The sequence below is a fragment of the Dacryopinax primogenitus genome (assembly GCF_000292625.1).
Source record: "Dacryopinax primogenitus strain DJM-731 SS1 chromosome Unknown DACRYscaffold_29, whole genome shotgun sequence".
In the NCBI taxonomy this organism is placed as follows: Eukaryota; Fungi; Basidiomycota; class Dacrymycetes; order Dacrymycetales; family Dacrymycetaceae; genus Dacryopinax; species Dacryopinax primogenitus.
Window position 1 is genome coordinate 12,984 of NW_024467226.1, and position 15,714 is coordinate 28,697.

Consider the following 15,714-nt stretch of genomic DNA (forward strand, 5'->3'; position numbering starts at 1 on the left):
AAACGCATTCGTCCATTATTGACCGCAAAACATGGGATCTCGCCCATCGTAAACCCTTGTGCTCCTTTCCCCTTGATCTCCTATGGCTCGCTCGCGCTCACCAAGTCGCAACGATGTTGTTGCAGACTCCGAGGAGGAAAAAGAAAAGCAGTCCAAGGGCAATGAGGAGGACAAACACTCGGGTGATGAAAGGATGGAGGATGATGAGAATGGGACAGGAAACAGTGATGACGATGAGGAAGAATATGAAATCGAGGCTATTCTTGACGCTGAGATGGGCATGTTCAATCCTGTACGCCTCGCTCTGTATAGCTACAACTGTTTGTACTCACTCCTACGCGTCGACAGACCGAATGGGCGTATTTTGTCCACTGGAAAGGCTACCCTGATTCTGAGAACAGCTGGGTTTCCCAGAATGATGCTGGGTATCGCTGTCTCTGAAATACCCCGTCTGTTGATCTGACTTCATCTACAGGAACGCTATGCAATTGATCCAAGAATTCTGGAAAGCACGTCCCAAGAAGTCACAGGGGGCTAAATCCCCTTCCTCCGGGAAGAAACGGACCTCGATAACGAAACGCGAATCCAGCGTGAAGAAGGAGACGTCAGGATCGAGAGCTCGCAAATCAAGTACGGTTCTCGAGCATCCCCTGCAGTCACATTTTCTGATGACTTCTCCAGGCAACAGATACCCTAGCGAGGACTCTGACATCCAGATCATTGAGAAGGCACCGCCGAAGCTGTCGAGTACAAAGCGGCGGTTTGCCGTCGATTCCTCTCGGGCTGACAGCGATGACGATGACTCTAGGCCCTTGAAGAAGTCAAAGACGAATGGCAAACATCACGCCAGTGGGAGGGTGCCTAAAGTTGAGAAAGATGAAGGAGAGAGTGATGCGTACGGTGGAACGGCCGCTGAAGACGATGAAGCCATCGTGCTTCCAAATATGGAAGCCTACATGCACGAATCTAACTGGGAACAGCTGGTTGAACAGGTTGACACAGTGGAACAGGAGGGAGACGGCACTCTGCGTGTGTACCTTACTCTGTGAGCCGATGTTTTAATCGTGTGATGGTTGGCCGCGCTGACATGACTAACAGTGATGATGGGAAGAGAGCTTCGCATGATTCGGCGGTTGTGAGGCAGCGTTGTCCACAGAAGGTTCGTTTGCGTTCAGTGGCGTGGCACATCATCCTCACTTAAACAATGGTTACAGTTAATCACGTTCTACGAGAGCCATTTGCGCTGGAAGCCGCCACATGCATAGTTTACCATTTACATCGCGACCTAGGTTTTTCTTGTGGTGTATCCTCTATGTGCTACGGTACTGTCCCTACCCGTTCCCCTGGTGTTCATTTTATGGCAATACCATTTTGTTATCATACAGAAATCAACTAGGGTATGGTACTAAGGATCTCCGAAAACGACGTGAAAGTCATCTCATAAAAGCAGTTGTGTATAATCGGTGGATGAGACGAGCGAAATAGGGTGGGGAATTATAATTCCTGGCGGTTGAGATGATCCGAGATGCTAGACGCCACAGAAGTGAGCGAAAGAGATGCCCGATCAAGAACTGGTGGAGCGGTCTCTGCCTCAGCGGGGGACTTGATAGAATCAGTGCTCTGGGTGAACGTCTGTCCGATCTCGGATGGCACAGAATCCAAGACTAAAGAAAAACCTCTTTCAGCTTCGACAGGATTTGACACTTGCGACCCCGTAGTAACAGCGTGCTCCGAAGTAGTTGATGTAATCGACGAAGTGAATTCTGAGGCAGCATCTGAGGACAATGAGTCATAAACCAACGGCGGAGACGCAGACACTGCGTGGTGCGCCCTGGAGGCCAACTCACTCGCTGCTTTGAGGGCATGCTCGACTTCTTCCTGACTTCGTTGAAGATAGGGTAGAGCATCAGCCTGCGCCGTGACACCTGGTATGAACAAAGGAGCCTGTGCCTCTTCCTCGGCGATATCCGGCGACACCAAGGAATCAGCGTCGTCTGCACCAGAAACGGGTGCATCAGCGAATGGATGAATAAGGGCCAATCGTGCTTCAAAGCCAAGGAGGACATCTTGAATATGTGCTGTCAAGTTGGCTAGAGCCTTGTAGAGTGCTGAATCCTCGGTCAAGGACATGAGATCACTGTACGTCTTTCCGTATCTCTTCGCCTCTGCTTATCGCTTAGAATATGCGGTTTCATGGAGAATGGCCTGACGGCTCACCGTTCACCAAAGCGTGGTACCGTGTCCAGTCTTGCACAGTGACGTCTTCCAACCATGCATACTGCATCCCGAGCTCATTCTGAGCTTGGTGAGCGATATCCATAACATCCTGTCGAGCTTTGTCGACCTAATCGAGGGAAAGTGTCAAAGATACCCATCCTCTATGGTAGGTTACTCACATCGGCAGCAATACCTGCTTCAGATCCAACCCACCAATCTTTCAGCTTAGTCTCAATATCCGATGCCCAACGTTCAACTTGGGCGCGAACTTTGGTGATGACATTTAGCAACATTTCCGTCTTCTCATGGGCAGGGCGATCTTCAGCGTGCAACTCGTGAGCATATCTTCAGCCCAGTTAGCTAACGCTAAGGGTAAATTATTATGCGTGACTTACTGCTCCACTCTCTCTGCGACACGTCCAGCATCCTTCTCATAGGTGGCCACGTCTCTACCCCAATCTCCACCATTTTCTCCAAGAAGCTTGTCGCTGCTGGACTCTCTCGCTCTTTCGATTTCCCGTTGCAGCCTCTCAATGGCGCCCTGTCCGATGGCATGTAGCATTTCCTCCCACTTGGTGTGGGTATCCTCGATGCCTTTCCTCTTCTGGGCAAGTTCCTCGGCAGTCGGTGGGTGGTACTTGGGTAAAGACGTGTCGGGCACTGTGATAGGACTCTCTGCTTCTATGGGTGGGGTCGTTGACACAGTCTCTGTGCCAACTTCATCAGGCGTTTGATCTGTGAGCAAGCTGGTGAACCAGCATTCAAATTCGTCCCCCCCCGCTTGATCATCTGCTTCGGTGGATGGTTCCGACGGCGTGGTCTGTCCCAGGAGTTCGGCAGCCGCTTGTGCGTCTTGATGAAGAGCAAAAGGCTGTTCCAGTTTGCCAGCAACTGAAGCTGCAGCGGCGGCCGAGGATTCTGCCAGAGACGCGACGAATGCAGCCTGTGATTGATACGCCTCATTCAGTAATGTTGGTACAAGACCAGCATCATCAGAGGTAGCCGAAGCAACAGGCATAACGTCTGCAGCTGAAGACACCATAGATGCCGCCTTGAACATGATTTGGGCAGGTGCTTCCAATTCCGCATCGTCGGCTGGGGCTGCAGCAGCTGTGGCATGCGACATCGCGGATGATGGAGTGAAACTGTGTTCACTGAGTGACGATGACATAACTTCAGCAACAGACGCTCCATTCTCAGGCGCTGATGGTGAAGAAGTTGCAGCAGCTTCATTGACATGTGACGCAGCTTGTGGTTGTGTGTCCGAAACAGCAGATGCAGCGTCGACAACGGCGCTTGCTGCGATTGAAAACGTGCTTGAAACCGCAGAGGCTTTCGAGGCATATTGCGTTGCTGAGGCCGAAACAGCCACAAACTCATCGGTAATTACGTCGGCTGCCTCCTGGCTGGCGGTGGCAGCAGCCGCATTCGCAGTAGCATGAGCTGCGCTTGTGATGCTGGAAAGCTTGTCTTGCACAATGGAAACGTACTCGGAGGCAACCGAATGAACGGCAAAGGCGGCCGCGAGGACAGACTCCCGCGCTGCCGCAGCATAACCTGCAGCCTGGCTATGGGCAACAGACACAACAGACGCAGCCTCGGTGTGTGCTGCCGCCGCCATCGATGCTGCGGATTCGGCAGCGACGGAGAAGGTAGCATGAGCTTGTTGAATAACAGGAGATGCCTTTTCTCCTGCGCCCGCTTGAATATGCCCGACTTCCTTCATTATCATATCCCACTGCGGCTTGATGTGGGCATCGAAAACGTCGGCAATTGCTACACTTGCTTTCATTGCAAAAAACTTAATGTAGAGCCAAGCGGTATAGACATGTGGTTTGACCTTCTGATATGCTTGCAGGAGAGCAATACGAGCTCGTAAGGCGTAAGGCGTGGCAGTACGGATGGCATACTGAGTCTGAGCACGAAGGGCAAGGATCCGAGGTCCGACATGCTGACGCTGGAATGCGATGGCGTGTGTCCAGTATGGATTGACAACATCTGACACATGTGTCAGGTATGGGTCGATATGGGGTTTCGCAGCAATATGCGCCTCGGTGAACGTCTGTAAAATAAGCTCTTGCGCTTTGTCGAATACGGGAATGAGTCGGCTACGGGCGACACTTCGGGTAGAGGAGACGTAGGGAGCTACATAGTTGAATGTATTCTCCAGATGCTGAGCGTAGGGACCACCTTGTGGATGTGACAAAACAGAACTCCACGCAGACTGCAGATGTGGGCTGATGAAGGGACTGTAGATGTCGGTATGCGCCCTTGCTAAGAGGGTGCAGGGCCCAGTAATGGGTTGATTCGGCGTAGGCGATGTGATAGGGCAAAGGAATGTGTAGGCAGCGAGGGTTAAGAACGATAACCGAAGCAGGACCGATAGAAGTGAAGGTCGCACTTTAGGTCTGCCTTTTCTTTTTGGTGCTAGTTTTGTAGTCGACTTAGCAACGGCATTCGGAGATTTGGACTTGGGCGTCTGTGCAATGGTAAGAGCATGTCCTTGTGTAGCGAAGCAATAGCTCACAGCGAATGTCACATTATCGGAGAATTCTGGTCCTGCCAGAGGCTTTCTGGTCACACGAGTCGTCGGTTTGGCATCAACGAGTGGTTTCTTCTCGTCAATTTCTTCTTTTAGGCTGCCGCTTGGACCCGGCGGTGGTGGTGTTGAGACAGAAGCAGAAGATTGCCTAGACATTCTTGCCGAGGCTGCCCTGGTCACTGGCGTCTTAGAAGGTGTTTTTGGAGGCATTGCAGAAATCAAACAGTCAAGGATTGGACGTGTTGTTGGAGGAAGAGACGGAGATAGAGACGCGCTCAAGGGATTTCTCTCAAGGTAACACGCCGGAATCAACAGAAGCTGAAAAAGGGGCAAAATGATGATGAGGTCACTCGCCAGAGTTAATTCCTCCGATGACCCCAATTCGGAGGCAAAGTCGTCAGAATGGCCCTCCGGGCTCAGTTTCCCTCGATGACCCCTCCGGCGCGGTGTTAGGGATCCATTCGCGCTTCCTAAACTAAATTAAAAACGTCGTTGAGAAAAAAATAAGTTAGGGGTCCTCCTTAAGAAGACGATGAAAAACCCCTAAATGAGCAAAATATCAACCAAATTTACCATAAAAAACAGTAAGACAAAAATCCGAGAGTACACAGGAAAGAAAACATTTTTTTTTTCCCTTTTTTCCTTACTATTCTGATGCTTCTGTCAAATTTTTCTCGAAAAAATATTACAGGACCCCTAAATTTTAGATATTGGCGTGAGTGCCTTATTTTGGCTTAAGATGGCATAACGCCGCGCTGGAGGGGTCATCGAGGGAAATTGAGCCCGGAGGGCCATTCTGACGACTTTGCTTCCGAATTGGGGTCATCGGAGGAATGAACTCTCACTCGCCACGTTAGCACTGCACTGCCACAACAACGCCACCTCGGTGTTCACTACTCTCAATTCGTGTCCTGCACTTGCAGATTTGATCACACAAACACTACCATTGGCCATCCTATAAACCATCTATACCGAGATTCACGCTGTTTCTGACAACCCCCGAGAAAGTGCTTCCACATTTCGGTCCTTCCAGAAGGTGTGGAGCCTTTTCTTGGAAAACAGGGTTACGAGTTCGAAATCTATGCTCCAGTGGCAGACTCGAGCATTTGGAAGCACCCCGGCACCGGGAGTCCTCTCGAGCTGGACTGTCCCCGCCACTTGTTTTCGCTGTATGATTCTATCCTATCAACCTGGCGGCGTATATGCCTGAACGTGACCCTCCGCGCACAGGTTATGGTGCCAAAATGGAACACACGCCGAGGATCTGCTGAGGGGTCTGTGTCCTCAATGGCCAGTACGGTGACGGTCCGAATTCCACATCAGATTCCTGGATTGCCTTCCCTTAGGCCCTGCCACATGGTGAACGCGACATTAATTGCTTTTCCGTTCCGACAATGAGAGGCTTTTCTTTGCGGCGGAAATCTGTGGCTGCTTACCCAATCAAAGGACGCAAAGATAAGCAGTCTGTCCTCCACCTGAGTCCCCTACTCTGTTTTTTCCGTTATCTCGTCTGCCACGCCCAAGTGGAAGCATAAAACAAGTTCTCTGGTCTCAAAAAGGCAACTTTGCCTACTCTAAACGATCCTTCTCGATGATGAACTCTTTGGCGGCGGAAACCGAGCGGGCTGATGTGGATGAGATATCCACTAGCTATATAGCTGAACATGCACGCCCATTATGAATCGCGGCCAGAGATTCATTAGTTCTTCGGTCGTGCTAAACACAACGCTTAGTTCATCTTATGGCTGTCCTGAACTTTGCCGCCCTTCTGCTCCCTCTGCTCGCTCTGGCATGCAAAGTTGGGGCCTCTGTTCCCACCCATGGAGTTTCTCCGAGGAACGGTTTGTCACATAGCTGGACTCATTCTTAGCTGATTGACTGTCATTCTTAGGAAAGCCGCTTCCAGATCTCTATTTCGCCGATATCGATACTCTTCAATGGGGTATGGGCAATGGCACATTCACAGCTGTTGACCTGGTCAAGGTGCGTCAGAACTGCACTGACTACCATTTCCCATCTAACAGATATCAGGCATACTTGGGTCGCATTGCAGAAACGAATCCTCTTCTCCATGCGGTCATTGAGACCAACCCGATGCCATCACTCTCGCCGCTGGGCTCGACGCGGAGAGAGCTAACGGCACTGTCCGAGGGTGCGCCCACTACCATATTACAGGCTTGAGAGTGACAACATAGGTTCTCCAGACCATTGCATGGAATACCGATCATCGTCAAAGATAATGTCGGGACTTTCGACAAGATGAACTCTACTGGTATCTGAATCTGCCCCGGAACGTACTTCGTGGTGCTGAAGCTGTCGCTCTAGCTGGCTCTTATGCCCTTCTCGGCAGTAAGCTACCCCGCGACGCTACCATAGCCGCGAAGCTCAAGGCTGCTGGCGCCATTATCCTTGGCAAGTGAGTGTGGTCGAATACTAGCATGGGCTTCACTGAGCTTCTCCCCGTCCTAGGGCGAATCTTTCTCAGTGGGCTAACTATCGATCCACCAATTCGACCAATGGTACGGTGGGCACCAAAAGCCATAACATCACTCACACATGGTGACAGGCTGGACGTCGCGGGGTGGACAGACCTCGGCGGCTTGGTATCCTCTTCTCGACCCATCGGGCTCCAGTAGCGGTTCCGGAGTGTCGTCCTCCATTGGGCTGGCCGCTGCTGCCATTGGAACAGAAACTTCTGGCTCCATTATCTCTCCTTCCAATCGGAACAGTCTTACTGGAATAAAACCCGTGCGCAATTTCTCCAATTGCGATCTCAAGACCTAACGCAATTTCAGTCTGTCGGTCTAACAAGTCGCTATAACATAGTACCTATCTCTCAGACCCAAGACACGCCAGGTCCTATGACTAGGACGATGAAAGATGCGGCTTACATCTTGTCCGTCATTGCAGGTGTTGATTCGTACGACAATTACACGTCTGCCATTCCATTCTCTCACATCCCGGACTACGCCGCTGGATGTACTCCTCATGGACTCAAAGGTGCCAGGATTGGCATCCCACGCAATGCCATCAGCACGTCAGCGACTAACGGCCCTGAGATTGCAGCGTTCAACGCGTCCATCGCTGTCCTCAGAAGACTGGGTGCAATCATCACGGATTCGTACGTTTCAAGCAGCATTTCCATAGATGCAGCGCTAAATGTGCGTCCAGGGCCGACTTTCCAGATCTAGCAGGTGAGTTCAGGTGTCGTGTGGGGCTGAGGTGCAGCCAGCCGGTTTCCGGACGTGCTCTGATGTTATATTGCAGGTTACAGGAACTTCAGCGGTGCCGGAGTACGTTCGCATACTTTGCGTTGGAACATTAGTAACTGACCCGCATACAGTACTCTACCGATCCTGTGGTCGGCGCCGACTTCGTTGCGGACATCGCTAACTACTTCAATGGACTGACCTACAACCCCACCAATATCCATAACATCAACGATTTGATCAATTTCACCATGAATTACCCAGCAGAAGATTATGTTTGTCAAACGAGTTGATGCACCGGATAATTGCTGACTTGGTTAAAGCCTGACCGCAATGTCGTCACTTGGCAGCAGGACGCGAACCTCACAATTAAGATCGGGGATTCGGCGTATTACACGGGTCTGGAAGCTCAGTATTACTATGGATCTAACGCTAGTGAGTACATTATTGACATGTCATTCTGCATCACTCAGGCATCAAGATAGCCATTCTCGGTGCCCTGGAACAAAATGGGCTCGACGCGTTGATTATCCCCAGCTCGCAGTCTCCAGGGTATGCTTCAATTGCTGGTATTATGTTGTTATCAAAGGGGCGCAGTACCTTACAGCTTCTAACAGGCTACCCAATCATCAGCGTTCCCCTTGGATACTATCCGCCCACGACGAACGTGACCTGGAATTCTAGGAACACCGTGAGTAAAATTCTGTAAGACTGGGTTCATGTGCTGATACTCTTCCTAGCTCGTGTCCTTGGCTCCGAACATGCCATTTGGACTGTCGTTCTACAGTAGAAGGTTTGACGAGGCGACCATCATCAAGTTTGCGTGTGCGTTTGAGGCGGCCACAAATGCAAGCACTTTGTGGGTTCCCTGGTTTCGGCGTCCGGCTGACACATCCTTGCAGCATCGCCAAGAAAGCCTCCCTTATATCCGACCAAACGTGTACGTGAATCCCAGATGGATCACCGAGCTACTGACTTAATTTGCAGACAACTTGTCACTGTCATGTAAGAGCCCATTGTTGAACCGTAAATCAATACGAAGTAGACGTAACGTTAAACTACGGTAGAGAATGTGTTGTTTGAATAGATAGCTACTGCGGTTTCCACAGCGTCGAAATGCGACTACCAAACTTGCTCAGAATGCATCCTCGAAGCGCTCCACACACGGCGTGGTAACCGGCGTCCCTCTCCTCATCCCCAGTGTGTACTTGTCTCCTGCTGCCTCCTCATCCGCCTCCATCCGGTGTACTTGCAGCTTTTCTAGTTTGCGAGTCAAAGCCGACATCGGATTCGGTGGGCTGGGTTCGTTTGCCACCAAAACGATTGGGCTAATGGCCACGTGTTTTGGTGTGCGAGTGCTTCGGGGGGTGCGTCCGCTGCGCGGTGTGGTGGGTGACATGAAAGGCGCTTGCAAGAAACCCTCCGTCTGAAGTTTTATTTGGGGGCGTTGTTCGCGGCGCTCCATCTCTGCCGCCTGGAAAGTGGCTTGTGTGACTGTCCTCTCTGGCGATGCGGGAACAGCTGTTAAGTCAATGTCCGGAATGTTCCTTGTTGAGTCGCCCTTCAAGCAGGACCTTGCTGGCGACAATAGAGAAGCAATCGAAGGTGTGTGTGGCGATAAAGAATAGATATCGGGGTGTCTCCCGAGTCGGGGAGACCGAACCTCAAGTGCGAAGGCTGGAGAGGGAGGAGAAGCAAGTGGAGGGCTGAGCAGTGTGGGAGAAAGAATAGAAGGCAGGTGACCGTAGTAAGTCTTGATCGCGGGATCGGAAGGTGACCTGAGCTGCAGAACGCTAGGTCGAACCGTCGAAATTGTCCGGGTGAATCGAGGGGACGACAGTTTGGTAGCGGAGGTCGCCAGCGGAGAACGAGGAATGGGCATCATGTCGTGGGTTTGGGAGGGATGTGTGTCTTCAAAATTAGGGGTACTTGTCTGACCAGCAGACGAGGGATGAGATGAGAGAAGGTGATGGACGTTGTGCGCTTCATGCGAGTGGATATATGTACCCAGTTTCAGAATGGGCGCACCGCATACCTGACTGGCAACCCAGGTTTGGATGTGGAAACATGGGATGAAACACTTGAAGCACTGGCTCAAAGCGGGAGTCGCAGCAGCTGCAGCAATACCTTGATCAGCAACCTATTCAGCAACGGGTATATCTGCAGTGCAAGTCGGGGCAACTATACTGTAGAAGGCGGCGCTTTCCGGTCGGAGTGACCAATTGCAATTAATATTCACCGGACTTATATATACGTTCATTTGCACTGCATTGATGTACTACAGGGTCGCGTGCTTCAATCTCGATATTACTAACTACTCCCGCTTCACAGCCACTCGGCGCCCTCTCTCCGCCAAGCACAGGGCAGCACGTGCTCGGGAGCTAACCATCCACGATGGCCGTACCTCTTCAATCAACTTCTTACATTAATATCTTTTCTCTTCATTGCACTTGCCAAATTTTGACTCCCCTTCTCCATGCGCAGTCTGTGGCACACCCGTTCCTGTACCAACCAGAGTCTCATGCATTCGCTCCAAGGTTTGGGGCCAGGGCGCCGCGTTCTATCGTAGAAACCGTGGTCATGTCGTGTGTGTTGTCGAACTGCTTCGCAAGAACTGTCGTTGCGGCGTATCGATCATTAACGACCGGTAATTTACCTGAAAGATCCGAGTACATCGCTTTTAAGCACCTGTCGCAATGACATTGGACTTCGCGAGGTGTTCTGTTTCCAACAACTTCTTCAATCGAACATTGCTAACACCTCTATCTGGATCAACGCCCCTCAGTTCTCCGAATCCCCTGGAGTCGTCTAACGATCCATGCTGCGTCCGAGCCTCCATTCATACCGCCGCGCCAAATACACCCCTTCTTCTCCATCAGCTTCGGAAAACTTCCGGAGAACCTTCCTGTTGCTGTGCAGCCCCGGTACCCGACTGGGTACCCGGGGCCAAATTTCTAACGCTCATTATTGTGGCAAGGTCAGCAGAATGTGCTCTTTCTCTTGACTGATATCAATGACAGTTAATTTTTGCGGTTGCCAACAAGGATGTTGACCCTTTCACTGGTGACTCAACTGAGGGTGCTAGCCTCCTTACCCTAACACATTACATACAGCTTGGGGTAAAGGCGTGCAGACTCAATGGTGAGCACAAGTCCACGGCAGCTGCAATTCAAAAACCAATACAATCAACAGGGTGCCCACACGTAACCCTGCGCCATACCGCGGGCAATCGATGAGGGTCCCATCTTCCGTTAGGCCATGTGCGCTCCGTGCTTCTTGTCTTCGGTGACCGCACCACAGTTGATCGCCTCCCCACAATACCAAAAAAAAGCTTTTTTCATATCCATATTGCTTGCTTATTGCATACTTCTGGAAGATCATGTCCAAAAGTTCACATATCAACGGGTCATGCCAGGATCTGAGACCGAACTTGCTCTCACGGTCTGTTGCTGGGATGACCAGCACTATCATGGTTCTCAGCCCACATTTTCGTGCTTCTCTGCACTCCCGTTTTTTCGCCCGCTGTTGCCGTGTTTCCGTATATGAGGGGCGAGTTACCGCATTTCGGACAGTGGACAACCCCCCGGAATATCTCCCTCCTTTCGTCAGTTCCCCCTTTCTCTCGAGAGACTTTTCACATGTCAGCTGTTGCGCTACCACTTGAGGTTGCCATTCTTGTTAGTGTTATCTGCCAAGCAATCGTATATGGTGAGTATCAAGGTGTAGAGTACAACTTCAGCTTATCTTTTCTACTAGGCATGTTCTTGGTGCTTTTCGGGGCAACATGCTATGTCCTAACTCAAAAGAAGAAGACAACCACAACCAACGTGGCATTTTTGGCTACAGCATGCACCATGTTTGTCTTCATAACCATCAATTTTGCTGTCAGTTGGTCGAGGATCATGGATGCTTTGTTTCATGAGGCAAACCCCACGGCTTATCTGGGAGACTTGACTCAATGGTAATGTGCCGTTTTTTCTGGTGCATGTAACGCCGTACCTCATGATCTTACTAGGAAGGAAGTTTTCCGCACTGGAGTGTATATCGCGCTCACTGCCGTGGCCGATTCTCTCTTTGTAAGTATCGTCGTAGTTTCCCAAGATGAACTTGAAGGTTCTTAAAGTATATTCTTTGCAGATCTACCGCTTATACATGGTGTGGTCAAGGAATATTTGGATCTGCATACTGCCTATGCTACTTCTGGCAGGCAGCTTGAGTACGTTGTTTTCCATTTCGGTCTGAGACTTGTCTTATGCTGCGCAGCATCGGGTATTGGAATCGAAGTTGCTATCGCCTCTCTCAAAGGGTCTGGACTCTTCGCTAGCGGCATCGCTGCATGGGTATGTGGGTTCTTATATCATACACTTATACTGATGACGGTCACGGTATCAGGCTACTTCATTCTTCAGTATTTCCTTAGCACAAAACGTGCTGACCACCCTCCTGATTGTGTGGCGCATCTGGAGGGTCAACTTGGGTGCGGGGCATTTGGGAAGCAACAGCCTGTGGCCAGTGATCGCCGTTATCCTGGAATCAGGTGCCCTTTACAGTGCCAATTTGCTTTGCCTCCTGGCAACCTATGCGTCTGGAAGTTTCGCCCAGTACATCTGTCTTGACATCGTAAGCGTTTTCTTTTCCCCTGATGCAAATGCTGAGTTGACTAATGTCGTGTCATTTAGCTTGTCCCCAACATCGTAAGCTGTCTATCCTCTTCTCCACTGCGCTTTCATTTCTGAGACAAGTTCCGTAGGGATGCACCTTTTGCCTCATCATTGTCCGCGTTGGTCTGGGGCTCAGCAAGAGCGGGTCCCAGCAGGCACCAACGCAGGAAATTGGCCGTGCCACAATCGGAGGCACAAGTGCACGCTACCCCATGCGCAAGATTAACATCAATGTGGCACGCACAGTGGATGTAGACCAGGAAGATGTGGACATCGAACGCGGTGGGAAGGAAGGATCTGAAACGGATGTGGACGTCTTCGACAAATCGCAGAACATGTCCTATGAGCAGATGCACGGGTCCAACGCGTTCTAGATAGTACTGTCTGTGGCGTCTGAACTTTCTTTTTTTGTTTCGTTCGCTGTAGCCTCGGAGAGTCTGAGGACTTTTATTCATTTGCAAATATTAAGATTGCTCGCGAGAGAGGAAATTAGAGGAGTGTATTAGTTTGGTGGTGCATGTGATTGCTGTTGCGTGGTAACAAAGAACCAAGGGTGAAGGTTTGTGGAGGGCAATACTGTGTTGTCAGCTTAAACTTTGAGGCCGAGAGAAGCGGGGAAGATATGAATTGACATTCTAGAGGAGGTCAGTGTATTCATAGGAACACTGCGTCAATCAGGCAAGTGACATGTTATTAATTTCACGGTGCGAACGTGGACCCTCAGGCGGCAGCGCCCCAGGCACCCACCACAGCTTCCCATCCTACCCTCATCAATCCGTTCTCATAATCTCGACGTACTCTCCAACGGGAGTTTCGAATCGACGTGCACGCACCACCCTGTCAAATGTTAACTCCACCCTTGCCGATTCCATTTGACGGGGAGGCGAAGCACGACCCCGATGATCGGCGCTTCTCGATCGAGCATGCCCTCGAGTTGGAGCGTCAGCTCGATGCAGAGGATGAAGATCAGGGGGAGGTCCCAAACACCAAACCGGTTGTACCAACAGTCCTAGATCCAGATGTACTCGCAAGCATAGTGATCCAACAACGCACTGCGCTCGCCGAACTCACAGATGAACGAGACGAATTGGAGAGAGCATTGGGGAAAGCACACGTCGTTCAAAGTGAGCTGCATTCACAGCTCAGTCAAGTCATGGAAATGTTGGAATTAGAGAGGCAAAGGGTCTCAACAATAACACTGGAGTTGGGTGCTGCGAGGGAGAAGGCAACGGATGATGCCGAGTCAATCACGATGCTGCGATCCAAGGTGGAAGAGTCAAGACGAGGCGTTATGAGATTGCAGTCGGAGAGAGAAAGTCGACGCGTCAGTCAATTCCAACCATTACAACTCGATCTATCGTCTGCGAGTACCACCGGGACTTCCCGAACCCCAGGCTTTTCAACATTCTCGAAGCGGGCTTCCGTAATCTCTACGTCGTCTACGCCTCGCAGCCCCACTTTCATGGGTCATCGCCGCGTATCCTCCCTCTCCGATCCTGGCATAACGCCTGATGCATCTGATTACTCGTCATTCCCTCCTTTCCTTGTACAAACTCCTAGCGACCCACCTACATCCTCTATCCCAAAGACGGGTGGGCTGTCACCTCCATCGTCGATCTTACCATCCCTGTCCCCGCCCGTCTTGATTTCGGAAGAAGAACTCGCTTCTCTGCGAGCAGAACTGAAAACTGTACGACGCGAACTATCTCAAACAAAAGAGGCGAAGGAGGCGAGCGACATCGTCCTCCGTGCACTACGGGAGATGATGGGCCTCGATCCCGAGTCCAAGGAGTTACCGAACCCCGAACAAATCGAGCCACTGAAGGGCCTAAGTCTACCCCCATTGCCAACGGACGAATTAAACGAAGATGCAGAATCTCTTCTGAAGCCGTCGCCGTCCGCAGAGAAAAAGTCCGCGTCCGGGTGGGGTCTCAGGCTGTGGCGAAGTACCGCATCGCCTGTTATGAAGCCAGCATCTCCAGATCCATCGCTGCAAGGAGATACTTCATCTGTGGTGACCTTGGATGCATCTGTGAGAGACAGCATATCCAGCTCGCAGCACGTTGAGGCCCCGGTAAATTCACAAACAATACCGCGGTCCTCATCTCCAATTCCGCCCTTACCACCACGACAACCCTTATTCAAAGGCTTCAATATTTTCACGACTCCCACCGCACCTCCCGTTCCAGAGAAAGACCTGGTGTTGCCACCTCAACTGACGCAAATATTACAAGAATTGACTGTGGATGACCTTGTTCAAGAGGAGCTTCATATCACTCAGTCGCGGCCTGGTGATTTGCACGTTACGACCGATGTCGGTGCAAGTGTGGCAACGCCCGACCTTCAAGTGCAGCCGCCCACGGCGGTATGATGCCCTAAACACTCACATGAATTCACTTTCTTATTAATCACGATGTACTATCATAACTTCATTCTATATAATCCATATGTGTACATCACCGTGGCTACACGAGGTTGAGCGTGTGGCTCAGTGTCGAGCACTGCAGTGGAATGATCGCGCGTCGCACACGATGGGCGCCTAGGTACTTCTCTCTGTGTAACAATCATGCACGCCCTGCGCACAGCAAAAGTGCTATTACAAACCAAAGCGCGGCCCATACCCCGACCACCCGTATGCCGTTATTACCGCCCTAACCCTATACGATTCTATCAAACAAATCCAGACGAACCGAAACTATCGCTGACCTTCACATGCACGGCGCCCGGCTGTGATGGACACAGGTCGTCCCACGTCTTCTCCAAAAGGTCATATGAGCATGGTGTTGTATTGGTTGAATGTCCAGGTTGTCATAACCGGTATGTATGCATTAGATTTCATGTGGTGTGTGGACTAACCACAGATTTTAGACATTTGATAGCAGACCATCTGGGTTGGTTCAAGGACGGGACCGAAGGAGGCAAGAATAAGACATTGGAAGAGATCATGGCTGCAAAGGGCGTACCTGTCACTCGTGGACAGATTGTGGAGAAGGGAACATTCGAGTTCAATGGAACACAGGCAGAGGATGGAGGTGAGACGAAGAGCTCATGATGCATTGTATCCATATTCTAAATCTACATGATA

General features: G+C 50.9%; 7 protein-coding genes across 7 annotated transcripts; 5 read left to right on the forward strand and 2 right to left on the reverse strand.

Annotated features, from left to right (window-relative positions):
• Window positions 1-82: 82 nt before the first annotated feature.
• Window positions 83-1,375, forward strand: DACRYDRAFT_120002 (uncharacterized protein; the record flags this gene model as incomplete). The annotated part of the gene is made up of 6 exons (XM_040770912.1): window positions 83-292; window positions 349-425; window positions 476-630; window positions 682-1,045; window positions 1,099-1,159; window positions 1,215-1,375. The coding sequence occupies 6 exons, from the start codon at window positions 83-85 to the stop codon at window positions 1,263-1,265; spliced, it is 918 nt and encodes a 305-aa protein (XP_040623468.1). The 3' UTR covers window positions 1,266-1,375.
• Window positions 1,376-1,397: 22 nt separating this feature from the next.
• On the reverse strand, window positions 1,398-4,935 carry DACRYDRAFT_102836 (uncharacterized protein). The gene is made up of 6 exons (XM_040767675.1): window positions 4,745-4,935; window positions 2,613-4,696; window positions 2,397-2,562; window positions 2,218-2,344; window positions 1,848-2,165; window positions 1,398-1,775 (listed from the first exon to the last, which is right to left on the reverse strand). Exons 1-6 carry the CDS (start codon window positions 4,913-4,915, stop codon window positions 1,495-1,497), a joined length of 3,147 nt encoding a protein of 1,048 aa, XP_040623469.1. The 5' UTR covers window positions 4,916-4,935; the 3' UTR covers window positions 1,398-1,494.
• A 1,565-nt stretch (window positions 4,936-6,500) lies between these two features.
• On the forward strand, window positions 6,501-9,035 carry DACRYDRAFT_97556 (amidase; the record flags this gene model as incomplete). The annotated part of the gene is made up of 15 exons (XM_040777466.1): window positions 6,501-6,600; window positions 6,845-6,911; window positions 6,964-7,031; window positions 7,085-7,175; window positions 7,229-7,278; window positions 7,326-7,507; window positions 7,555-7,880; window positions 7,931-7,953; window positions 8,027-8,052; window positions 8,103-8,243; window positions 8,292-8,403; window positions 8,442-8,537; window positions 8,586-8,659; window positions 8,709-8,793; window positions 8,956-9,035. 15 exons carry the CDS (start codon window positions 6,501-6,503, stop codon window positions 9,033-9,035), a joined length of 1,521 nt encoding a protein of 506 aa, XP_040623470.1.
• Window positions 8,987-10,162, reverse strand: DACRYDRAFT_25602 (uncharacterized protein). Its single transcript, XM_040774237.1, has one exon. It carries the CDS (start codon window positions 9,851-9,853, stop codon window positions 9,104-9,106), a length of 750 nt encoding a protein of 249 aa, XP_040623471.1. The 5' UTR covers window positions 9,854-10,162; the 3' UTR covers window positions 8,987-9,103.
• Window positions 10,163-11,416: 1,254 nt separating this feature from the next.
• Window positions 11,417-13,104, forward strand: DACRYDRAFT_25603 (uncharacterized protein). The gene is made up of 8 exons (XM_040774238.1): window positions 11,417-11,676; window positions 11,725-11,929; window positions 11,984-12,044; window positions 12,106-12,184; window positions 12,232-12,308; window positions 12,361-12,588; window positions 12,648-12,662; window positions 12,719-13,104. Exons 1-8 carry the CDS (start codon window positions 11,607-11,609, stop codon window positions 13,001-13,003), a joined length of 1,020 nt encoding a protein of 339 aa, XP_040623472.1. The 5' UTR covers window positions 11,417-11,606; the 3' UTR covers window positions 13,004-13,104.
• A 288-nt stretch (window positions 13,105-13,392) lies between these two features.
• On the forward strand, window positions 13,393-15,000 carry DACRYDRAFT_102839 (uncharacterized protein; the record flags this gene model as incomplete). Its single annotated transcript, XM_040767676.1, has 1 exon — window positions 13,393-15,000. The coding sequence occupies exon 1, from the start codon at window positions 13,474-13,476 to the stop codon at window positions 14,998-15,000; it is 1,527 nt and encodes a 508-aa protein (XP_040623473.1). The 5' UTR covers window positions 13,393-13,473.
• A 195-nt stretch (window positions 15,001-15,195) lies between these two features.
• DACRYDRAFT_60266 (zf-DNL-domain-containing protein) lies at window positions 15,196-15,681 on the forward strand (the record flags this gene model as incomplete). Its single annotated transcript, XM_040775622.1, has 2 exons — window positions 15,196-15,446; window positions 15,498-15,681. The coding sequence occupies 2 exons, from the start codon at window positions 15,196-15,198 to the stop codon at window positions 15,679-15,681; spliced, it is 435 nt and encodes a 144-aa protein (XP_040623474.1).
• Between the last annotated feature and the right edge of the window lie 33 nt (window positions 15,682-15,714).

What these genes read in the sequence shown, in the direction of transcription:
- DACRYDRAFT_102836 (XM_040767675.1), bottom strand. Translation starts at nt 4,915, where the DNA reads ATGTCTAGGCAATCTTCTGCTTCTGTCTCAACACCACCACCGCCGGGT. An exon ending in GTACCACGCTTTGGTGAACG is followed by an intron (nt 2,166 to 2,217) that starts GTGAGCCGTCAG and finishes AGCGATAAGCAG; the next exon opens with AGGCGAAGAGATACGGAAAG. An exon ending in GCATGCCCTCAAAGCAGCGA is followed by an intron (nt 1,776 to 1,847) that starts GTGAGTTGGCCT and finishes CATTGTCCTCAG; the next exon opens with ATGCTGCCTCAGAATTCACT.
- DACRYDRAFT_25602 (XM_040774237.1), bottom strand. Translation starts at nt 9,853, where the DNA reads ATGATGCCCATTCCTCGTTCTCCGCTGGCGACCTCCGCTACCAAACTG.
- DACRYDRAFT_25603 (XM_040774238.1), top strand. Translation starts at nt 11,607, where the DNA reads ATGTCAGCTGTTGCGCTACCACTTGAGGTTGCCATTCTTGTTAGTGTT. An exon ending in CTGCCAAGCAATCGTATATG is followed by an intron (nt 11,677 to 11,724) that starts GTGAGTATCAAG and finishes CTTTTCTACTAG; the next exon opens with GCATGTTCTTGGTGCTTTTC. An exon ending in CTGGGAGACTTGACTCAATG is followed by an intron (nt 11,930 to 11,983) that starts GTAATGTGCCGT and finishes TGATCTTACTAG; the next exon opens with GAAGGAAGTTTTCCGCACTG.